This window comes from Pantherophis guttatus, chromosome 5, assembly GCF_059756535.1.
Source record: "Pantherophis guttatus breed Tessera chromosome 5, ASM5975653v1, whole genome shotgun sequence".
Classification (NCBI taxonomy): Eukaryota; Metazoa; Chordata; class Lepidosauria; order Squamata; family Colubridae; genus Pantherophis; species Pantherophis guttatus.
In genome coordinates, this window is record NC_142067.1 from 20,162,567 (window position 1) to 20,188,152 (window position 25,586).

General features: G+C 40.0%; 2 protein-coding genes and 1 long non-coding RNA gene across 6 annotated transcripts in view; 1 reads left to right on the forward strand and 2 right to left on the reverse strand.

Annotated features, from left to right (window-relative positions):
• Positions 1 to 49: 49 nt before the first annotated feature.
• POGLUT3 (protein O-glucosyltransferase 3) lies at positions 50 to 9,222 on the reverse strand (the record flags this gene model as incomplete). The annotated part of the gene is given in 7 exon segments (XM_087895654.1): positions 50 to 123; positions 2,576 to 2,697; positions 2,700 to 2,763; positions 5,442 to 5,500; positions 5,951 to 6,098; positions 7,285 to 7,355; positions 9,006 to 9,222. Coding segments are annotated over 6 exon segments (651 nt in total), but the record flags the coding sequence as incomplete, so codon positions are not given.
• A 2,992-nt stretch (positions 9,223 to 12,214) lies between these two features.
• LOC117661126 (uncharacterized) lies at positions 12,215 to 24,811 on the forward strand. The gene is made up of 3 exons (XR_004589885.2): positions 12,215 to 12,256; positions 18,589 to 18,793; positions 24,600 to 24,811. It is a non-coding gene; the product is annotated as an uncharacterized LOC117661126 (long non-coding RNA).
• Positions 16,129 to 25,586, reverse strand: part of EXPH5 (exophilin 5) — a 64,167-nt gene continuing 54,709 nt past the window's right edge. For all 4 annotated transcript variants that reach the window (XM_060686223.2, XM_087894657.1, XM_087894658.1 and 1 more), the window contains one exon: positions 16,129 to 23,294. In XM_060686223.2, the coding sequence (XP_060542206.2) occupies positions 18,556 to 23,294 (4,739 nt within the window). In that variant the 3' untranslated portion in view covers positions 16,129 to 18,555. The remainder of the gene's footprint in view (positions 23,295 to 25,586) is intronic.

The window sequence follows — 25,586 nt, forward strand, 5'->3', positions numbered from 1 at the left end:
CTAACTCAGGAAGCTGTGATTTCACCTGCCTGCTAGGCAATTTGTAGAGAATGCAATTTTCATTTGCATGGCCTGCCAAACATGCTAATCAGGCTTTTCCACCGAGCTGCAGCCCCAGCATATCTGGAAGGTAGTAGAATAGAGAAGATTAATTTGGATTTGAAATTCAGAGAGGGAATGGATATTCCATCCATCTATTTCTCATTGGGAGCATGTGTGTGTGTGTTTGTGTGTGTTTGTGCATGCACCATCAGGTTAGTCTTGATTCCTGGTGACTATATGGAGAAAGCCATACAGCTGCCACTGTCTTCTTCCTATTTTCTCAACCTTGGCAACCTGTAGATATGTGAATTTCTCTCTCTACATGGGGCTCCCCTTGAGGAGCACCCGGAGGCTCCAACTGGTCCAGAATGCGGTCGCGCGGGTGGTTATGGGAGCGACGTGGCGTTCCCATGTGACCCCCCTCCTGCACAAGCTGCACTGGCTCCCGGTGGTCTTCCGGGTGCGCTTCAAGGTTTTGGTTACCACCTTTAGAGCGCTCCATGGCATCGGACCAGGGTACTTACAAGACCGCCTTCTGCTACCAATAGCCTCTCACCGACCAGTACGCTCCCATAGAGAGGGGCTTCTCAGGGTGCCGTCGGCCAAACAGTGTCGACTGGCGGCCCCCAGGGGGAGAGCCTTCTCTGTGGAGGCACCTACCATCTGGAACGAGCTCCCCCCAGAGATATGGAGGATCCCGGACCTGCGCACGTTTCGTCGTGCTCTCAAAACTTTTTTATTTCAGCAGGCTGGCCTGGCCTAACTCTCCTTTTTAAATTTTTAATTCGTGATTTTATAAATTGGGTGTTTTAATCTGTGTTTCGGCCAAAATATTTAATAATTTTAAGGGATTTTTAATATTTGTATTATTTGTATTTTATCTTGGCTGTTCACCGCCCTTAGTCCTTCGGGAGTAGGGCGGTATAGAAATTTGATTAATAAATAAATAATAAATAATAAATAATAAAATTTCAATTCCTACAATTCCCCAGCCAGCCACTCTGAAAATTCCAGGAGTTGAAGTCCATCCATACATCTTCAAGCTGCCAAGGTTGAAAAACAGGATTGAGCCCTAAGGATCTTTATTTTTACTCTAGTGCCTTTAAAAATAATCTCTATATTTGGCTCTCTATATTAAGAGCTAAAATCCTTCAAGCTTCGTCCTAAGACGCTAAACAGCAGCTAAAGAGCTCTACAGAATCCTTATAGTCATGTAGCTCTTTTAGAATAAATGCTTAACCTGGAATGTTGCCTTTAACTCACTTTGAAGTGCTAGCCTACTTAACAGCACGTCCTTCACAAAAAAAATAAATAAATATCAAAACAATAGCCTTGACGCAGGCAGCTATGTAAAGTCAAGCCAAGACTTCTGTTTTAAAAAGTGGTGTAAAAAGGAACCTCTCCCATTTATTCTTCCCTTAGCATTTTACAAGCCATTTGGGAAGGCTAGGTTTTTTTCAGTTAACATTGCAGCAAGATCAGCTTCAGAATCTTGGTTTACAGGCAGGGGTAGGCTGCTGGGGGTTTGCAGGGGTTTAGGAAAACCTCTAGCTAAGATTCTGTGCAGTTTGGAGAATCCCCAAATCCCACTCCTGGCTGGCCCTGCCCGCCCTGCCCCTCCCAGGAGTCCCCACGCGGCCCATTCCCAGGAGGGCAAAAATGCCCCCCCCCCGTGGTTCAGGAAACTGACTACTGGAGGCACACCCACCATGGCCACACCCACCCAACAATTGGGCAGACAACCCCTTGCTAAAAATGTTGAAGCCCACCCCTGTTTACAGGCATTACAATTCCCATTGTCTCCTACTTGTGTTGAGCAGGACTGATGGGGACTGATTGTAATCCACCATCTGAGGACTCAAAGTTTGGAATTACTGGTTTAAATCAGCAGCCCTTTTTGGGTCAATAGACAGGTAGCAGCGGCAGGGAAGTGGGGGGGGATGGTTTTATGCATGCAACCTAATTCTGCGCATGTGCAAATAAAGCTTCACGCGCTCGTCCACTGTTTGCGCTGCCTGGTTCCCAACAGGCTATGGACCAGTGGATTGGGGGTTGGGGGACAAGGATTGCAACATGGACTACTTTGAACACTTGTAAGAATAGAATAGAATAGAATAGAATAGAATAGAATAGAATAGAATAGAATAGAATAGAATAGAATAGAATAGAATAGAGTAGGGTAGGGTAGGGTAGGGTAGGGTAGGGTAGGGTAGGGTAGGGTAGGGTAGAATAGAATAGAATAGAATAGAATAGAATAGAATAGAATAGAATAGAATAGAATAGAATAGAATAGAATAGAATAGAATAGAATAGAATTCTTTATTGGCCAAGTGTGATTGGACACACAACGAATTTGTGAACATGACTTCCACCTCCATGTTAGCATAAATACACACATCCTTCAGGAGATATAATATCTCCCTATAGGTAGTCCTTGTTTAGCAATCACAATTGGCAACTGGCAACTCGGTTGTTAAGTGAAGCACATTAAACCGCATTAAACTGAGTGTAACATTGTTTTGTAAATATTTACCTGTGCTAGATTTTAGAGCTTTAAATGTCATTAAAAACCTTGCATCACTGTTGCATCACACGCTTTGGCACCATTTACTGAAATTTCTTCCCTAGAAGGCGTTTTATTGTGGCAATTGCAGGCCTATCATCAAGCTGAGGTACAAATTCTGGTATTTCAGGTTTTCTGGCTTGGTGTTGAGCATATTTCTGAAATAAGTAAATCTGGCTTGAAAGGAACTGTACAGCATGTTATTAAAACAGAGTTTTCTTCCCTTTTCTTATCGGAATCTTCTCTTTAACCATTATTCTTTACAATTCTTGACTTTTCCATTTTTTTACTTTTTTATATATATAGTAAACCAGTGGTATCACCAAAACAGATCTTATGAGAGCAAACTTCATTAAGGGACTTCCTTCTGATTAAATTAGAGTTGTCATGCTCTGGGATTAAAAAACTGTTGGAAATTCATGCTCATGTTTCTTAGGCATTTTCATTATTTGCAACTCAACAGAATGTGGGAAGGAAAATACAGAAAAGGACTGTAGCTCCGTACCTGCTCATCAATACAAGGTGGGAGCTAACCAAGAATCAAGTGACAGGTTGGATTAGAATAAATAGCTTAACAGAATAACAGAGTTGGAAGGGACTTTATAGGTGGTCTAGTCCAACCCATTGCACAAGCATGAGACCCTATATCCATGATGGTGAACCTGTGGCACAGGTGCCACAGGTGGCACGTGGAGCCATATCGGTGGGCACGCAGCTCAGCTCTGGCATGCATGCGTGCACCGGCCAGTTGATTTTCAGGCCTTCTGGGCCCACCAGAAGTCAGGAAACACACTGTTTCTGGCCTCCAGAGGGCCTCTGGGGGGGGGGAGGCCGTTTTTGCGCTCCCCAGGCTCCTAGAAAGGCTCTGGAGCCTGAGGAGAGCAAAAAACGGGCCTACCAGGCCCACCAGGCCATCACGTGCCAAAAGCGAGGAGAGTACGGGGGGATGGGGGGGCAGGGCGCATAGAATTATGGATGTGGCTATGCGTGTTTGTGACCCCACCACGCTCCCCCCACTTTTGGCACACGACGGCAAAAAGGTTAGCCATCACTGCCCTATATCATTCCAGACAAGTGCCTTGCCAGTCTTTTCTTAAAATCCTCCAGTGATGGAGCACCCACAACTTCTGAAGGCAAGCTGTTCCACTGGTTAATTGTTCTCACTGTTAGGAAATTCCTCCTTAGTTCCAGGTTGCTTCTCTCCGTGATTAGTTTCCATCCATTAATTTCCATCCATTCGGTAAACCAAGCTTAACTTAAGCTACAAAGCTTAACTTGGTTTACTGAAGTAATCCATTTTTTGTGCACACACAGTACTCACTGAATTTTTCTCATGTGGCTGTGATGGTCGTAAGTTCAATGACTGGTTGTTAGTCCACTTTTCAGCACTGTTTTAAGTTTAAATGGTCAGTGAAAGAAAGCAGGTGAGCCACTGTGCTCCATCCTGTAAGATGACAATGTTTACTACAGGTAGTCCTCAATTTATGACTACAATTGGGATCAGAAATTCCATTACTAAGCAAGATGAATCACATCTGATTTTATTACCTTTTTGCCACAGTTATTAAGTGAATCATTCCAGTTGTTAAGTCAATCACACAGTTGTTAAGTGAATCCATTGGCTTGCTTGTTGGAAACCACTTGCAAAGTCACAAATGGAGATAATGACCCCAGGAGTCCACAGTTGCCAAGCCCCTGAATTTTGATCATGTGACCATGGGAATATTGCAACTGTTGTAAATGTGAAGATTGGTCATAAGTCACTTTTTTCAGTGCCATCTGAAGAGTTGCCAAATGAATGACCCAAGGGTGCCTTTCCCAAAAGGCAACTGGGCTTTTTTGGTTCTTTTGTTTGAAAATGTTTTGTTTGAAATCCAAGAAGCTTCTTCAGTTTTCTTTTTGGATGGAGAAGTATTTATTTATTTATTTATTTATTTATTTATTTATTTATTTATTTATTTATTTATTTATTTATTTATTTATTTATTGGTTCGATTTATATGCCGCCCTTCTCCGGAGACTCAGAGCGGCTTATTACCCCCACAATCCGGGTCCTCATTTTACTTACCTCGGAAGGATGGAAGGTGAGTCAACCTTGAGCCTGGTGAGATTTGAACTCGCAGTAATTGCAGGCAGCTGGCAGCTAAGTGCTACTTAACAGCACTTTAGTCTGCTGCACCACCAAGGCAGCGGACTAAATGCACCAGTAGAATGTTTTCAGAGAAAAAAACCCCAAAGTGCTTTGCCTTTTTGGAAAAGCACCTTTGGGACAACCGAGACCTGGATGATTGAGAATTCATTTGTTAAATGAATAGTTGTTTACCTGTAGAAAGGACCTGGAACGCACTTGATGTGCCAGAACATACCAGGTGCCTAGAGACAATTGGAGATCTCCAGGTCCTATGTCATGTTGCAATGTTAGCTCCAGTACTTTTCATATTTATCTGTGCAACCAACTTTTCAATAAGACTTGCTCCAGAACAATAGTCAGTTGCACTCTAAAACAATTAAGGAAAGGAATTTCATAATGTGGGAAAGCTAGCATGGAAACAGGTACTATAAAGAGCCTTGATAGTACAGTGGTCTACGCACCCTGTTATTAACACAGCTGCCTGCAATTTCTGCTGGTTCGAATCTCTCCAAGGCTCAAGGTTGACTCAGCCTTCCATCCTTTCTAAGGTAGGTGAAATGAGGACCCAGTGTGTGGGGGCAATAAGCTGACTTTGTATAAAATATACAAAAGTATGAAGGCTATTGCTTAACGCATTGTAAGCCGCCCTGAGTCTCCGGAGAAGGGCGGCATATAAATCAAATTTAAAAAAAAAACTTCTCTCACATAATGTTGGTCACTTAGAATATGACTTGTAATGGTCTTTTCATTGATATAACCAGTCCCTATTGGCATACAACGCAGTTTATGAACAGTTTAGCCCTGAAAAAGAGAAATAGGTTTTAGAAGATAGAAAACAGCAGCATTAGAAATCTCTTTTGTCTTCTGTGATTCCAGTGCTGTCTTTCAAAAGTCATTTTCCTAGTGATTTCCTAATGTGGGAAAGTCATGTTGTCTTTTATCTGGATCAGGCCTTTTTCAACTGCAGTATTTAGAAATAAGTGTAGATAAATATCTCTTCGCATATTCATGTTACTAAGTTGCATACTACCTGTTTTGATATATTGCAATTGTCATCTGCTCAGTTGGAGTTTCATCTTCCAAGTCCTTTTTCTCACAGGAAAGATGGGAGAAGATATTCGTATTCCTTCAACATAGTCTACAGCCAGGCAATGTTATTTCACTCTTCCTTTCTTGCAAAGATGATTACTTTGGCTCATCTTAGTTTATTTTACATGGCATATAATGGATCCATCATGCCAGATCCCTATAGAAGTGCGCATAGTATTGAGAATCCTTCTTAAATATAAAGTTGTCATCTAATAACGGGTACGGGAACCGACAGGTTGCCACTGTTCTATCTAAACTCATGTGGTATTTATTCTGTGGGAAAAGAAGAAAAAAGGGGGTCAATGTATTTAGACTCTGAACTATATTCTGACCATACCATCAAATCCCACTCCATCCTACTAGGATTGATGATGTTACCCAATTTGGTAATGAAACGTCTGCAAGAAAACAACAAGCTCAGAGAGCACCAAAGACCCCACAGTTCAACCCTGAGCTACTAATATTCTCTTCTATGGATTTTGATCACAATAACAACAGTAACAGCTTGCCTTCAGAAGTAGTAGGTGCTTCTCCACTGGATGTTTTGAAGAAAGGACTGGACACCCATCTGTCTGAAATCGTATAGGGCAGTGATGGCTAACCTTTTTGCCATTGCATGCCGAAAGCTGGGGGAGCATGGGGGGTTTGCATGCACGCGTGCCCACACCCATAATTGAGTGTTCCCCCTGTGCATGCGTGCGTGACACACACACACCTGCGCTCCCCTCCGCTTTTGACACACAATGGCAAAAAGGTTACTAGTGGGCCTGGAAGGCCCGGTAGGCCCGTTTTTCGCTCTCCCCAGGCTCCAGACACATTCTTGGAGCCTGGGGAGGGTGAAAATGGCCTTCCCCACCCCCCAGAGATCCTCCGGAGAACGGAAATGGCCCATTTCCCGACTTCTGGTGGGCCCAGAAGGCCCAAAAATCAGCTGGCTGGTGCGCACATGCGCGCTGGAGCTGAGCTAAGGCAATGCTTGCGTGCACACAGATATGGGTCCGTGTGCCACCTGTGGCACGCATGCCATACGTTCGCCATCACAGGTACAGGGGATTCCCCTGCTTGAGCAGGGGATTGGGCTAGAAAATCACCAAGCTCTATTGTGATTATTATTATTAATTACATATTTTTATCAGATATTTCTTTTTTGGACTTCTGGTACTTTTTGCCCAGGAATTCAAAGAAATGCATAGGAAACATCCAGAAGCCCAATGAATTTTGCAAGCTTTCTCTCACATCATAGCAAGTAGCCTCCCTAGCCAAAGATGACATGTTTGGGTGGTGCAGTGATCCAGATTCAGCAGGAAAAGATGATTCAGAGCATACATAAAAGCATCTGTTGACAACTGCTTCAAGAAACGGCATCTTTTTCTGGGATCCAGCACAATCCCAGTGGGAAAAAAAATCATTTGATTTAATCATTCATTGAATTTTGATTATTTGAGCCATAGTCACATACAGTATATTCCAAATTATCTTTATGCCACTGATCTGGATCAGTGTATTCCTTCTGTCTGCAAAATTGGGGATCTACAGAAGCAGTGGTTGAAATACAACCAGAAGAAGCGAATCCTAATGTACTCAGGGAAGTCTTCCAATTATGCGAGATGGAAAGGAGGTGGCTTGGGAATAGGGCTTGTCTTTTAAATGCACATCATGGTTAATAAGATCACTCGGATGGCAAAAGCAGACCATTAGTCAACACTACCAATTTGGATTATAACACATATGAATGCAGGGATGATTTCTCCAAGAGAGTCCCTTCTGATAAGAAGTCAAAACATAATCTGTGTGGAAAAAGTGTTTCTTCTTCATGCATAAGCGCACCAGCGTGCCTACCGTCCCTGTCCTAATGTTTTCTTTTATTCGTATCCTTTTCATGTATTTATAATTATGTTTACACTTGTATCTGTCATAAAGTACATGCTTGACGAAAAATATGGACAGGAAGAAGGGATCCACAACAGATTTCTTTGATAGACACAACAAAAAGTGGAAAGGACAAGAGTAAGACCAAATTGAGAAAAAAGATAGGGTTCACCTGGGAAGTGATAATATACAACCCATGAAGAGTAAAGACCCAAGAGAAGATGGCTTTGATATATAGCAGCAAAACAAAAATGCGACTCCTATATTCCTGTCGAAGAGTACAAGCAAATATGAGAAAAAATGGATTCAATTTAACAATACACTTTTTTCACTATTATGTCAAATACTTGATTCCCAACTGCATCAAAATAATCTCTTCCTTTCACTTCTCCCTTGAATTTCTTGAATGAAAGGTAGAATACATATGTGAGCCACATTATTATTTTGAATAAACCAGGGTGCAGAGCCCCTGATTTAGGTTATATGTGACTCAATGTCTTTTCTTTTTAGGTACTCGATTCCCTTCCAATTGTGCTGCAAACATTTATTTATTTTTACTTATTTTAGGAACTGACATGACTATCTATCTTACACAAGATAACACTAAGCAGCTGCCATAGTATTAAATAAATAAATAAATAAAAAACAACCCCACGATAGCACCACATATACCAAACACAATATTGCAACATACCCTTGGCCGCTTCATGCTCTTATATTTGCCAGGCTCGCTTCTATCCTAGCCCAGATCCATCAGGCAGGGGTGGGTTCCACTTACCTTTACTACCAGTTCGCAACGGGACCGCGCACATGCATAGAAGCTTCCTGACCACATCCGGATCGGTGGGCGGAGCCTCCCACCAGTATTACTACCGGTTCTTACGAACCGGTCCAAACCGGGGGCAACCCACTATTGCCATCAGGTCTTCTTAGCCTATTAAAAGGCTAATAGTTTGTAATACACAAATCATTTCCTACTACTTGAAACGGCAACACATAAAGCTGAAATAAGAGCCTCAAGATAGCCAAATCAGGGGAAAAAAACTCAAAAATAATCCAATTCCTTCCCCAAACTAGGGAACAAATGGAAAATCCAAGTTGCATATGCTTGAATGGTGTTTCTGTCCCCTACAGCAACTCATCCAATTCTAAGTACAGCCCTAGTCACCTTTGAAACATTCTAATATTTCTTCCTTGGATATTTAAATTTTGTAGCCAGAGTTATCTTTCTTACAAATTTGTTAAACTCCTGCTAATTAAAGCATTCTATTTTCTCTTCCCAAAAAAAAAAAAAAGCTCTTTCCCTTTTACCTCCGTTCTTCTGCACAGATAAATAGTTTGTGACACCACGCCAAGTTTCAAGGCTTGAATGGATGACATCGTAAGTTGAGAGCACTATATCTGCTCTGTCTGTGGAGCCACACCATGAAAAGATAGATAGAGGACCGGGTGTGTCATTCACCTTCCAATGTTCAGCAGGCCAACCCACAACACTAAGATAGAATTTCACATCAGGGAGATGAACATAAAATCAACCAGTGAATCATTGATCAAATATGCTACTATCCATGGTCTGACTTCAGCTTTCATGTGTTGTGGTTGTAGTCACTGACATTCAAGATATTTGTTCAAGGAGAAGGGGAACCAGTGGGATATCATGGTTAAGGTTTGGGTGAGAATTGGGGTTCAAACTCCTTTTCAGATGTGGAAAGCTTCCGTGGAAAACTTTGGGCCATTCTTTCCTAGCACACCTTTCCTCGCATGATTCTTGTTGTGGAGATAAAATGAAGAGAGATCTTCTTGACTTCAGCATTTGGAGGGAAAGTGCAATATAAGCAATATATACCAGCAATAAAATGAATAAATGGAAGCATAAAGTACCTGCATATGTATAAAAGGCCAACTATATGTTTTTCTGTCACATATGTCCTTGGCTATTTAATCTGAAGCGCTGTATATAGCCAGAAAAATGCTCGCTCCTTCCTTCCTTCCTTCCTTCCTTCCTTCCTTCCTTCCTTCCTTCCTTCCTTCCTTCCTTCTTTCCTTCCAAATCCCACTCCAAAGAATGTTTCTACTTTTTAAAAACATGTTCATTTTTGGTTTTATAACACATTTACAAAACAAAACAAAACAAAACATGAACAACATTGGGAAGTTAAAAAGATCTCACAAGGCAGTGATGTTGAGTTTCCTCTAGAATTTCTGGACTCAATTCAGATAAGAAGACTCCTTTGTATATACTGTACATTCCTCTTGTGTCACTCACTGACTTAGGAACCAGAATTTAAATTGGATGGAAATCAAAGAATGGAAAGTCTATGCAGTTATATGCACATTGCAGTGAAAATGAGTATGTAGATTTTAATGCCATTTAATTTTCATCCTGTGTCTGGTGGTGCAAATATTTGGAATACAAAAATATGGGAACAGTCTGGAGGCAAATCAAATTCAACAGGATACTGAAGAAGGTAATATTTCTTGCAAATGAGCTAGACAGAGCAATAACAATTGAATTCTTCAACCAACCTAACACCAACCTTATTGCTTGCAACTGAAGTGAATACATTTCAGCCAGCTTATGTTAAGATTTGATTAACAAATATGGAAAAAGTGCACTTTGGCAGAAACTGTAACTAAGTAAAATATATTTGGATATGATGAATTATATATAATATGATATGGTCAATACTCTATTTTAAAAAATATGTGGGTGTGTATTGGGGGAGGGGAACCAATAAAACTTGTCAAAAAACCAACGACTCTTCGTGTTACACAAATCTGACTTCTCCAGTCCTAAACAATTCCAAATAGGATAGAATAGAATACAATCTATTCACACCCATGTTGAGCACTCTGACAGGATTTTCTTTATTCAACAATTAACCAGGTTTTTACCCTTCAAAATGTAAAGAGACTGAGCTATGTATACATTGCAATGAAGCATTTTCGTGTTTAACACTATCTCAGCCTTCCATACAGCTTGATACTATGTTAGAAAACATCCATTCATTCCTATCTAGAAATTGTGGGACATGAATCTGGATTATTTCTGTTTGGGAGATTGGTTTGTCATTTTAAATGGTGCACTTCTGAAAGGGGAAAGAGGGCAGAAATAACATTGGACAGGAACACTATTTGATCCAATTAACATCCAACAATATATTGCTTCTGAAAATGAGGCATTGGACGGGCTGATGATGTAAATATGCAGAAAAACAAAGGGTGCACACAGAACTTCATTTAGAAATTGGTGGGATCTGGTGAGTCTTACGACACTTCATGAACTCTCTGAAGTCATGTGATTCCTTGTGAAAAGTGCCACAAATTCATGACAGCATGCAAGGTGATTTCCTGAATTGTTTTAAACTGACTTAATTCCATGTGATCATGTGAAGGAATTCTGCTGACCTCTGAAATACTAGCTAGCCCTCAAGTCTAATAAATATGGTCAGAGATAATCCATAATTCCCATTTAAAGCCAGTTAAGCCAATAACCATCACATCTTGCAACCAAAAAAACCCATAGATTAATTTTGCATCCGTTATCAGTTTGGTCTGACTCTTCTGTCAATTAAATATACTCAAAGTCTTCAAGCTCTAGGATGATAGAAGAAAAAGAAAGAAAGAAAGCCAGTTAAAAGCATAGGAAATACAAGTAGTGAGCTATGATATTCAGATATCAGAATATTCTGGAACTGTTGGATAATTCACCATGTACAAGGTTTAGCAAAACCTTCTCCTCCACCTAAATTATCTTCTTTCCAAAATAATATTTTTTATAATTAATACCTTTTATAGACATGCTGTAAAAATCATTAAACAAGGAAATGGTTTTCCGGACGGAGCTACATATCCTCCCACGCATTCAAAATTAGCATTTGTTGCTTCATTAACGTATAAAATATGGTCTTTCTTGTTTAAGTGTTTCCACAAAAGGTCTAATTATGTATAAACCATTAATAAGTAGGTGTCACCTTTAGCTGTTGGATGACATGCTAGGGATTGCATACAAAAACATCGGCAGAGCCAATACCAAGAAGTTTGGTATAATTTTAATTTACAATTACAAATATACAATTAAAAGAGTTTTTCCTCTTAAACTTAACCATTTTCTTCTTACCTACACATTTACAATGTAGTGGCGACTTCTGGAGTAACAGGAGAGAGAGAGAAGACAATGGAACAAGAGAAGGAGGAGAAACAGCTTTGTTTGACAGGTAACTGGCAGAGCTACGAGCTACTTCATTCTGGTGCCAGTCTATTGCCGTTTTGGGAAATGCAGGACCAATCAGAATAGATCAGTAAAGTAAAATTTATAAATAAATAAGCAGAATTTATTGACTTATGAGACCCTTCAGATGGCTGCTCTTATTCTAATTAGCTTACAGATCAATAATTTCAATGTGCTACACATGGGACTGTCCTTAAAAATCACTTGGAAACCATAGCTGGTCTAGAATGTGATGGCATGGGCAGTAAATGAGATGTCACAGTATGGGCATGTGACATCACTGCTCCGTGGACTGCACTGGTGGCTATCTGGCTTCCGGATGCAATTCAAGGTGCTCGTTCTTAATAAAACCCTTTATGGTATAAGGCAGTGGTGTCAAACTCAAGGCCTGCGGGCCGGATCTGGTACTTAAATCTGCCCTGTGGGGCCAGTCTGGAAATAGCAAAGGACCAGCCTGCGGTATCTCTGGCAGCCAAAACAGGGCACGAGCGGTCCCCCCACACCCTGTTTTGGCTGGCAAAGTGCTGTGGGAGGTGTCTGTCCCGTCTCCCCCTCCCACCCAGGCTGGACTGCGGAGGAGAACTATAATGCTGATCTAGCCCTCGAAGAAATCCAGTTTGACACCCCCGGTATAAGATCTGGTTCTTTGAGAAACTGTCTACCCATCCTTTATGATTCAGCAGAAGCAGAGGTGATATTGAGTCAGTTCGCACTGGTTCGGGAGAACCGGTAGCGGCTATCACGGGTGGGCCCGCCCACCCGTTCCGGCTCCAAGTCGTGCTATTTAGGCACGTTTTCGAGGCTGAGAGCATGCACGGATAACGCATGCATGTGCAAAGTGCATTCGCGGAAGGCTGGGCGCATGTGTGGACAGCGTGTGTACAAAGCGTGCATGCACGCACATGGCAAACCGGTGGTAAAGGTAAGTGAAACCCATCTCTGAGCAGAAGGGGGTTCCTTTTAAGTCACCTTACTGGGGTCTCAGAGATGTGCCTTCTCTATGGCAGTGCCTGTCCTGTGAGGCATCATCCCCGACAAAGCTTGGTTGTGGTTGTCACCCCGATGATCTTCTGAAAGGCACCAGAAACCTGGTTATCCTTCCTTGGGCAGGTACGTGAGCCATTCTACAGTTTTTATCATCAATTTATTTTACTGCTCTGACTTCTTATTGGGATGTTCACATTCTGAAGTTCTAAATTTGCTCGTTCTTACCTTTCCAACCGAATTTAAAAGAAATGATTCCATGCAAGAGCAGAAATAAAAAAAACCCTGATATTATATTGCCTGCAGAATATAGTACAGGTAGCTTTCAATTGATGAGCGCTGTTGATTGATTGCTCTACGGAGTAGAGAGTTGGTCTCTGACCGAAAACCACTTGAAGAAACGAGAAGCATTTGAAATGTGGATTTACAGCTGTTACATACAGTATAAACTGGGTTACAAAATCACAAATGAGGAGGTGATAAGCTGCCTGGGAAAGCCAAGGGAAATTATCAAAGCCATTAAAAAGCAAAAGTTAGAAAATTTTGGACATGTGATGCGACACCCAGAAAAATATGGCATCCTTCACTTAATCCTCCGGGGAAAGATTGAAGGCAAATGAAGTCGAGGCAGTACATCATGGCTTCAAAACCTAAGGGACTGGTTTGGACAAAACTCAGCAGCACTTTTTCATGTGGCTGTTGACAAAAATAGAATTGCCAACGTCCGATGACGGATATGGCACAACAAGAAGAAGATTGATTGATTAAATGTATTGGCCGCCTATCTTACCATAGGGTAACTCAGGGCGGCTTACAGTCCTAAAAAGGTAGCTATGTATATACATTAAAACATAAACAAGATAAAACCAAACATTAAAATCTAAGGACACATGAGGAGGGTGGGGGCGGAGTGCAGGAAGGTGCGATCTGTTGCTACTTGATCAACCACCTCCACAATTGAGCACAAAATTTCTGTTGTTAAGCAAGATACCTGTTAAGTGAGTTTTGCCTTTTCCACAGGGAAAGTGAGTTTTGCCACAGTCCTTAAGTGAATCACTGCAGTCGTCAAGTTAGTAACAAGGTTGTTAAGTGAATCTGGCTTCCCCAATGACTTTGCTTCTCAAAAAGTTGCAAACAGAAAGTTGTATTGAGCGAAACTCAATACAGACAAGTTTGCTGCAAGTTATATTTTGCATTGTCAATACAGAAAAATAGCAGTTAATGTATCTGGAATGAATGGGCAGATCTTATGGACTGCAGTAAGAGAAATGGGACTTAACAGCATAGATCTACAGTTGAAATACTCTCAACAGCCTTTGTTACAGAGGAGATATTTGAAAGCTGTTCTTGACATACAATCTCAATTGGGGCTAGAAATTTGATCGTAACTAGTTGCAGTCGTAAGTCGAGGCACCCATGTGACTGAACCTCATTTTTAAAAATTTTTTACAGTAGTTGTTAAGCGATTCACCACACAGTTGTAAGTCTGAATTATGCAGATCTTAAGCAAATCTATTTTCCAATATGGGCGTTTCTTTGCCAGATATTGGCAAAAAAGTCACATCCCATGGTTGACTGCAGGATGCTGCAAAGTCGCAAATGCCAGCCAGTTGCCAAGAGTGGTCATGGTTTACAAATGGCTGGAAGTGCTTTACGGGCTGAAAGCACCGTTTCCAAGGCCATGTAACTTTGAACTATCATTAACCAACTGATTGTTAACCAAGGGCTATCTTTATAAGTTGTAATGGATACTGCAGTTCCATAGCTACTGTTTATTATGTTGCTGGAACTTGTAAATAGGCTAGAGGGGTGTTTGCATTGTTAGAAGAAATATCCTTCTGGGTTCAGCTCCAAGTGGGGAAAAGAACACTGGAAACATGGAGACTGCTTGGAAAGATGGTCTAATGGTGGACAGGATCACATGGCTTGAGTTCCTGAACAGAAAAGGGGCGAGACATAGCGAGTCCCCGGGTTTTATGCCCTCTCTGGCTTTGAACTTCCTGGGGCCCAGAAAGAGTATCCTGATTGGTTGTCAGACTCCCAGGGGGTGGGGGTCTTAGCTAGCCTTGCTGGCTGATGTAATCTTCCCAGGTGCCATATGGTGAGTTTCTGTTGCTAGATGGGTCCTATTGTGTTGCAGATGATGGTCCATTGACAAAGATTGAGTTTCCGCCTCTGGCCCATTGACAAAGAGTGGGGGCAGGAAGATGGGAGCTGCTTCCTCTTTAAAACATGCTTCTCCATTTCTCATCCAGGGAAACATAATATTCTGCCTTTTTAATATTTCCCAAAATATTTCATTCCTCTAGGAAAGGGGTGGGTGCTAACTTCCTACAGCATTTATGTGCGGTCTTTGAGCATAACATCTAGGCACAACTGTGTCAACTGAGCCAGAATGAGGTCTTGCTCCTATGGAAAGGATGAAAATGAACACTTCCATTGGAATGATATTCCATCCAGCTGGGTGAAGGGCTGAGCATGCAGTTTCATTCTTTGAAAGAATGGCTAAATTGTTTATTTAGCATATTTCAATGCCCAGAATATTTGTCTATGTGGGGGTCCTTGGTGCTCTCTGAACCTGGTGGTTTTCTTGCAGACCTTTCATTACCCAAGCTAGGTAACATCATCAATGCTCTGCAAGAAAGCAACCAAACTCAGAAAGCATCAAGGACCCTCATTTCAACCTTGAGCTACAAATATTCTCCTTTATCGAATTACAACTTAATTTGGTTTAGAACTTTCGGTACTGATCTAATGTATTGTTTACTGCTTAGAGTTTGCTAGAGATTTGTACTATGTTATCCAGTGGTGGGATTCAAGTAATTTAACAACCGGTTCTCTGCCCTAATGGTTTCTTCCAACAACCAGTTTGCCAAACTGCTCAGAAAGTTAACAACTGGTTCTCCCGAAGTGGTACGAACCGGCTGAATCCCACCACTGATGTTATCCAAGTATATTCCAGTTAAAGTGCTGTAGGGATAATTATCTGCACTTTTGTTTTTTGTTTACATGTACTACACTTACCTTTCTTACATATTAGAAATATTACATAAAACCAAGAGAAGATGACATCTTGTAATAACAAAATAATTGACCCGAAACACTTGAATCCATCTTTGATGTCACAACTGTAAACAGGTCATTCAGGCATGTCTGCCCTGAAAATTAAGCATTTATTAAGCATTCAGAATGAAAGCAGAACACAAACAAGAAAACCACTTTGTGAGTCAGTCATAAATATAGTTCATTTATTTAAAAATATTGGTAGTCAATATTAATAGCTTATTTCAAATGGAAAAAAAAATAGTTTCCCCTAGTTACATCTAAATGTGCTTGCACAGCAATATGCTGGCAAGGAATTCTGGGACTTGTAGTCCCAATACATTTGAAGATACAGGGACGGGGAAGGCTTGCATAAAACACAACACAGGTGGTCAACATAAGACAGAAAAACACAGAATTTCTGGGGACAAACTGCTAAACTATAATCGAATGCCTACTATCAATATAGTGGCAATACAGGACTGCTGTCTGTTGCCTTGTTTTACAAAGAAAGTTCTATTAAACTGTAGAAGGAGCTTCTTATACCGTGCTGATAACAGAGTGGGACTTTTTCATACTTTGGACTTATCTACTGCCATTCACTCTGAAATAGCTTTTCTAGTAAGCAATGGAGAGATGGTTTGGAAAATGCCACCAATCAAATCACTCTTATAGTCCAAAATTGTTTGAAAACCCCATGAAATTCATTTATTTTTGAAGGCAAATCAGAAGGTTTGGAATTATCTGGATTCCTATTCTCCAAACAAGAAACGAGAAAATACACCAGTCCTGGAGTTAGCATATTTCTGTTCCCATCTGCTCCTCAGTTTCAGCTCTGTAACACTGCTCTAGCTAGCTGGACTTTGGAATGGGTGGTTCAGTTGCCAAAGATTGACCTTCCCCGTCTAAACTTGACTTACTCTGTAACGGGGGTTTTACCTGCCCATGCAAGCAAATACCAACAGTTGTTTGCATTAATGAGATCAGGTTGCATTGAAGGATTTTTGTTCTACAATGGAATTACAGTTTTGTTTGTACAGGTAGCATACTGTAAAAACGCCTGGATACAAAGAACAGAAACTCACTCGAAGAAAATATGGCCTGAAAATTGATCTCAAAACAAACAACATATTTATAATGTATAAGAGAACAAAAGTCATAACGGCAAAGCACAGAAAGAAAATACTAAAGAACAGTTTTGTATGTGTGTAAACATATGTCCTATGCATGACTTTTTGACTGCTCTCTGAGCTTCACATAGAAGTATTTTCAGTAAAAAAAAAAGCTTCAACAAACTTTTACAAGGTCCAAAGTCTTTTTCCAATACAAAAAGCTATACAGCTTAATTAGGCCATATGCACAATTAATGCACAGGGTTTTTTTCCAAAATAATTCACATTTCAGGAACGTATTTTTACATGAACAAACCATTAATTAGAATCTTACTAGAATGGTTTCATTTACATGAACTACGTACTTTAGAAGTACTTTCAAGTGTAACTGCCATACTAAACAAATATTTAAAAGTATACTGTACATTCAGTTCATACATAGTTCTTTAACAAAGTATTCAGCATTTCAGAATAACCAATTTTGTACATCATGTTAATAGACTTATTTAAAAAAAAAACTAAAGTGGAAATCAGTGAACATGTAGCATTTTAAAATTTCACTGTTTTGAATGAGAGAGTCTCTTGCAATAGCTTCAGCATGATTTGAAGCTTAAGGATAGCTACTGTACCTCATTGAAGCAGCTGCTTTCATTTTAATGGGGTTTTAATAAAACACACATTTTCTAATGAAAGGAATACATTTCTCCTTTAGGATATTAAATATACACACATTCTGAATCTTCCTTTTTTCACCTAAATATACATATATTCTGAATCTTCCCTTTCTCCATTAAAACTTAAGACGTTTTAGATTTGTTGAAATACAGAAAGGCCATCAATGTGTTGAATGCAAACATTCAATTGCTGATGAAAGCAGCTGTGTTATGATTATGTGCCAAAGTTGACTGGTACAAGAGACTCTGCTCTGAAAAAGCAGGCACGCCCATTTGAGAACCAGTAGGACAATTCCTTTATTCTTTTCAGTGCCATTGGAGATTCAAATGTAGGGCAATTTTACCATTTAAAACAAATTCTGATTTTTGAGCTGATCACTATACTGGCTAGGTTCACATAACTCTTAAGTTACGGCTTGCTTCACCATGGTTTATTGAATAAACCACAGTTGGTTGAGTTTAAGCAACATACAATAAAGCACGCCACAGTTTAATAAGCCACCGTGACTGAGTTCATACAGCACCCTACCCTAAAACCAAATATATTACATCTCCATGGAGTTTTTAAAATCTGAGCATTCCCCAGATATGTGGACCTTAATTCCTTGAATATTTCTTAGAACTCCAGGAGTCCACATATTTAAGAAAAGCCAGAATTGTGGAAGACTAGATCAGTGCAATATGTCCATTTAGTATCTGAATTCAAATTAGTGCATTTACAGAAAGCTAGTCAGGTTTCCAGTCCCTACTCTTTTATAAACTATCAACCAACAAGTCAGCTAGTAGTAGGTAGTTGCTTTCTACATCTGTTGAGTTCCTCATAGTTCTGATTCTTTCTCATACTCATGCAGATAATATTCATCATCTGTGGTGGTGTCAGAGTCAGAATCTGAAGAATATGCAGAGGCTTCTTCGTGGAAATCAAAAGGTTCATTTGGGAACTGTTCTTCTGTAGCACTCGATTTCAACAGCTCCAACCCATGAAAGGAGTACCCATCTTCCCTTTTGATAGACCTGGAGTTCTTTAAAAGACATGGATTCCACAACCGTCCTTCTGTGAGTGACCTCTTTATGTTATCTAAGAAAGCCTGCTGTTGTTCTTTCCCAAAAATACCAAATTCAATTGAGGGGTACATGATACGTCGCGAGCCAAAGTTCCTACTATTCTCATTGTACGAGTCCCAGTTCTCATTTTCATCACAGGACAACAATTCAGAATAGGACTTAAACTTCCGATTATATCCGGGCTGTGTCAGGTTGTTTTTTGGGGGCAAATAATCATGGAGTTTTTGAGTATAGGAACTTTCAGAAAAATGTCGTTCACGCTGGGTTTTGCCGAGATTTAGAACTGGCTTGGCACAGGATTGATTTATATTTTTAAAGATGCCTGATTGCTCATTATCTTGATAATCATCACATTCTGTTTGAGAAGTCAATTTTTGCAGTGGACAAATATTTGCCTTTGAGTTATTTTTAATGTATGCATGTTTATCAGATAAACGTGGAAAAGATGAAAGCTCACCAACTTTACAGTGACCTCTTTTTTGGGGGTAAGCATCCATTCCTGCACATTTGGAGAAAATGGGATGGTTGTTATTTTCTAAAACTTTGCTACCTGTCTGTAAATTGTTGTTTAGCACAGGCATAATTGATTTTGAAAATAAGATGCTAGAATTTTGGATGGTCTTTATATTTTTATCGCTTTGCCCAGAATGTTCTCTTTTCTGGTTGCACAAGTTTGTCAAAGGCCTCCTATCTTCATTAGCTTGCAATTTCTTAGTTTCCACTTTATTCAGTCTTGGAATATCAAATTCACCAGGTAGAGAAACCTGATTCTGATTCTCATTCCCTGTTTGCTGGGAATCATCGGGTGAAATCAACAGTGGATGGTGACTGCTCTTCTCTAATGGGACTGCATCGTTTTGTGAAAATATGCAATTTACGTGTGGTTTGGGACTTGAGTTTTTCTTATTAGAAAACTTTCTACTTGTTCTGCACATGGCTGCCAGTTTGTTTTTAACTGAAGACCTATTTTTCCTTTTTTCTATGTCATTAACTTTATTTTTAAGGCCATCCAGGGCAAGCTTACTTTCAGGTAGTAAATGCTCAGGCAAGTCCTGTGTAGGACCTGAATGCTGATCTTTAGAGCTAAGGTTCTCATTGTCCACACAGACTCTTTCAGATCTCTGTAAATTTGTGCCAACTTTGTGGAGGGCAGGATTTTGAGGCATCTCTTGCTGTTGAGGCTTTGAACATTCTACTGCATTCCCTTTGGGATGAACAACTGCATTAGCTGAAAAAGCAGCATCCCTTGGCACTGTAAAATTCTGGGAATCTGAATGCATCTTGGTTGTTGAAATGGACGTTTCATTTCGGACACCTTCATTTCTCGGTGGAAACTGATGTCCCCTTTCAGAAATAATGCGACATATATAACGAGCCCTTTCTTTGATCTCTGCAGCATTTCTAATTTTTTCTTTAGTGACATTTACTCGGGTGCCGACTTCTGGATACACAGTGGGCTTTCCGTCAATTAAATTGGAAGGAGGAATGCTTGCTGATGCTTCAGCAAATGGCTGACTACAGCCAGGACTTCCTTTTTGGCCATTTATTGCAGAAGAAACTGCAGAAATGTTCCCCAAAGAGATATTTTTGGAATTCAATGAATTAAGATGTAAGCTTTTATTAAGTTTTAGTGTCCCTGTCCATGGAGAAGAGTGCCTGCCAACATGCAGGTTGGACAAAATATTGGTGTTAACTGTTTCAATCTCTTTTCTGCTGGGTTTGGATCCATCCACAGGTAGCCTATTGGAAATTGCAAGCCCCAGCTCTTCTGTTCCTGATACAACTATTTCTTTTTTATTATTCATTGAACAATGTGCTTGAGAAATATCTGCTGTTCCTACAGTGGGATGTGAAACTTGGAGATCTCTAACAGGATTGCTTGTATTTTTTGAATCCTGTTGTATATCATCAGGAGCAGGCATTTTGCTAGGGGAAATAAGTTTCTCTCCTTTTTCTAAGCTGGATGGAAAAGCTACAGTTGTCATACCGACACGAACTTCATACTGCTTTTGAGGGCTCTCAGATTTTTCCAGGGATGAGGATGAATCTGCCTTTTTGGTATCTCCTAGGAAGACATCGCACAAAGTTTTTGAATGTTTCTGTGGTAAAGTATAATAAACCGAAATCAGTTCATGGTATTTTACATTATCTTCATCTATGCTTACTGTCAATGTGCTGGTAGTTTTATATTGCTTTAAAGGATTTTCTGCTTCCTCCTTTTCAGGAGAAAGAAAAATGGCTTTCTCTAGACCAAGCATCTCATCTCTTTTTTTCCGCTTGCTGCCAATTATATCAGTACTCCCTGATGGGCAGTTAGGAGCTTGAATTAAATGCACGTGGTACTTTTTAATTTGTTTATTTTTTTCCTCAGCCATTTCTTTGGACGACATGTTTAAGGAAGAGCAGGATGAGCTGAACAAAGACCTCTTATCTCCCTTATTTGAATAAATATTCCCAAGTCTGTTTGATACATGGGCTTCTATGTTGTCCTCCCCCATCCTCTTATTTCTGAAAGAAATTTTCCTTGTAGGGGGAGAGATGCGTTTTTTAGAGAGGTCACTGCCATCAATACTAGCTGATTTTTGATATAATGTCTTAGGCGTTTTAGGAGATTTGAGAGGGCTGCTCACGGGTGAGCCACAAATGCTATTACTAGTCGAATATCTAACGAATCTATTCGGTTGATGGAGTGTTTCAGCATAAGAAAGAGGGAAATCATTGTTTGGAAGTACTTTGGGGTCTTCAATGAAAACAGGGTTTAACATCTTGTCAGGGTTAAATGCTTTCAAAGTTTCCAACTGGAGTTCCTCTTGAGGGTTACTTCGAAGAACTGACAGCTTTGAAGGATTAGCAATCAGGTGTGGGGGGCAAGCTTGCTTTACACTGTTGCTTTCAGTGCTGTTGTCTTCATTTCTTTGGCCATTATTAGTGTAAATATTTGATAAACAAATGTTTTCAATGCGTCTTGAGGAATTCGCCTTGGCTTGCCTTTTTGAATTTAATATAAAAGGTGGATGGAGGGATACACTCATAGGAGGGGTAGCTTCAGAGAAGGCTGTAGGAGGGGACATCTGATATTCTGTTGGATTATTTGTTTTTACTTGTCCAAACGCTTGAGTTAACGTTGACTTTTTCATGTCCATACTATCCATTTTGTCTGACTGATCAGCACCATTCACCTCTTCCATGCCACGCATTTTAGAGTTTTTCTTGGTTTGAATGGGTTTAACAAATGTCTTTGAAGGGGCTTGACTATCTCCACTAAAATGACTTGGACTTGGCGCTGCATATTCAGTTTGGTTCTCCAAAGCAGCTGAGACATAAGTTGGACTTTTCTGCACGCCTTTTGAACACTTTACAAACAATTTGTTAGTTCCTCTTCCTGGATGGTCCCTACTCTTTGTGTATTCTGAGGCACAGTCACGCATATGTTCACTTTGCCATACATCTTTTTTCCCCCAGGAGTCACTTCGCCCGTCAATCGCCTGTTCAAAGTTTACATCAGGGACACGGTTAGCATCCCTGAAATACTGATTATGACGTCTAAAAAGATACTCCTCCGTTCTTCCAAAAGGAAGATTGTTTGGGGACAGATTCATTTTACCATGAAATGATGGATATCTGTAACGTGGTTTGGAGACATTTTTCAATGGATGTAACACATAATTCTCCCGATTGTCGAAACACAGAGGGTCTATACGTCTCTCGGTGAATAAAGGATGGCTCTTGTTTGGTATTACTGGTCGGTAATTCGTCTTTGACCTAAAAATTTTATATCTTGTATTTTCCTCTGGAGAACAAAGATGTCTGTCCTCGAATGCTGAGTTAAATTCTATTAATGACTGTGTTCTACGAAGTCTGTTTGGATGTAGTGAATATCTAGAAGACTGTGGCATATTCCATACAATAGATGAAAGAGGAGTCCGTCTGGAAGGATGCTGGAAGTTGGCTTTTGTGAAGTCCACATTGTTTTCCAAATCATGCTGTAAGGTACCGGTGGAAAACCCGTCAGCAGACATCAAAGACGAGCGCCTTGTAAGGCAAGACAAAGAGTAACTTCTGCCCATTTTATTCTTGCACATGAAGTTCTTAGGACCAAATCCATTACTGTATGATCCTGATGGAAATGCCAACCTATCTTCTGAAGAACGTCCAAGAGAACAAGTAGAATATCCTCTCTTCAAAACAGATTTTTCATCATACAAATCCCCATATATGTATTTTTCTGGGTGATGCTGCTTTGTATAATTATCATAAAGCCTCCTTGGTGTGAAGAGAGTTTTGTATTTATCTCTGGCTCGTAATGTCCTTGTTCTATCTGGGAAAAACAAGTTCTGGTCATTTCTCTGTACTTCTCCGAGGAAATTTGGTTGCACAACAGTGGAATGATGATGGATTTCTGGTGCTGTAGAGCCGTAGTTAGTTGGAGTCCTTGTATTCATAGTATCTTGAAATTGTTCTTTTGCCAGCTGGTTATCCAGACTGTCCAAAACTAGTGAACAGAGAAGAAGGAAGGAATTAATTTTATTTTTCAACATTGACATAGATCAACCTGCTGTGAGTTATTGTTCAACATAAAATAAAATCCCCTATATATCTCTATTTTAATTAAGACACCAGCATAATAACAAATATACTTAAAAGTTTTTGATACACACTGTCAGAGGCATTTTTAAACACGCAATTTTTCTCTCTCAATCATTTTATGAGGCTTTTGTTCTTTTTATTGAAATGCAATTTTCTTACAAGTTAAAACAGGTTAAAATCAACAGAAAACATTACAAAATCAGTATGTTAGATTGCATGAATGTTGTTCCATGTGTTACTGATTTTTCTCTAATCTTAATTTAAAGCTAATGTGCTTGTTATGGCACATTCTGTTGAAAGCAGATTGCAGAATTCATAACTGAATTCATTCGCATCCTTACATATGATATACTTGGATAAATGAATATATACTTGTTTGCTAGCTGTTCCTTTTGAGTTAAATATTAAATCTAAAATTCATTTCAAGAACATTTTCTAACTGCCAAGAATGCGGGGAGATTAATTTGCAAAGTATTTTCACCTTGGGGATGCAAGGTGTAATTATTATTTTTTTGTGCTGCGTGTGTTAGCCTGTACCTATCATTCCTTAGTTCGCTTAGGGGAAAGAGATAACCCTTTCCCTATCAATTATTTAACTGAGGTAGAAAAATAAACACTTTAAAGGAGCAAAGGTCTAACTCTCCAACAATGACTTGCTGTGGTCTCTGAAGCACCATCTAATCACACCACTGAAATTCAGCAACAACCCGACAATACTGTCACTGACATTTTATGGGCTTTTCAATGCAAATTAAGGATCAAGCCAAGCATCATTTCTCCATGAATGGGATTTAAAACATTTATTTTACCCCTTATCTTCAATCCCAAAATTGAAAAGAATGGGCCTATTCTGTGTACTCTGGTAAGGTCACCTTATCCCTAGCCATAATCTCTATGCCAGCATTTCTCCATCTAGGCATGTGGGCTTCAACCTCCAGAATTCCCCAGCTTGCTTTGAGGGTTGAAGTCCACATATCTTTTAAGTTGTTAAGGTTGGGAAACACTGCTATATGGGCTCAAAATCTGAAAATCTGAAGTAGAGAGTGGTTTTTTGTCTCTGCTCTGTGAGGAAAAATAGGAATATTTGAATATTTAAACTTGGAGGAAAAGATTAAGGAGAAGCATCAGACAGTTTAAGAGAGTCCTGGAGTTTCTGGAGGGATTATTATGGCTGCTCCCACAACATCTGATTTTCTCCACTTGCTTTTAGGGACTGTTTTTCCTGTCTTTACCTGGGTGGGTAGTGAGGATTACCAAAGTGCTGCACAGAATGTACTACAGAAACTGCACACAACGTTAAATAGCAAGAAGATGAAGCTTTGAGGAAGCAGAGCAAGAAAGAAGACGAACTGCATCTCAAGGACTATCATTCATACTCCACTGGTTCAGCCTTATAATTCAATACAGTCTTTTCAAACAACACTAATACAATTAACTGGATGTTGGTTGGTGGCGAGTTGTTTGGCAGTCTTCCTGGACAATGAGACCCAATTAATGTCCCCATGCAGTGACAGTAGCACCATTGTAGCTAACCAAAGGACGCACTCAAAATTTTTGACAAGTGTCAGTTCTTGTCTGGGTAGATTGCGTTAATGCCTGAAGGTAAACAGGATGGCTATAGATGAATTGGAAGGTAATAATCCCATTATGTGATTATCTAATTCATTTATTACTCCACTCAGAGGATCTTGGTGAAACTACAGGGCAGTCTGCCCCAGGCTATTGTCCTATACACACATTTCCTTCAACTCCCAGAATTCTTGGAAAGCATTGCCAGTAGACTGACTGGGAACTGAAGTTTAGCACATTCGGAAAGCACCAACTGTAGGCCACAGTGGCATTACAGGTGGTCCTTGTTTAACATCCGCTTGTTCAGGGACTGTTTGAACTGATAATGGTGCTGAACAAATGGCAATTACGACTAGTCCTCACACTTAAGTGTCATAGTATCCCCGCAGTCACATGATCACAAATCAGGCACTCAACACTGGCACATGATTACGTCATCACCATTTGCAACCTCCTTTGCAAGCTTCCTAAAATGAATGTGAAGCCAGTAGGAGATCACAATTGTATTATAAATATTAAAAGTATCATGTGACACCCTCGTTTAATGACCCACACTTAACAATGGCGAATAGAACAGAACAGAACAGAACAGAACAGAACAGAACAGAATAGAATAACAGAGTCGGAA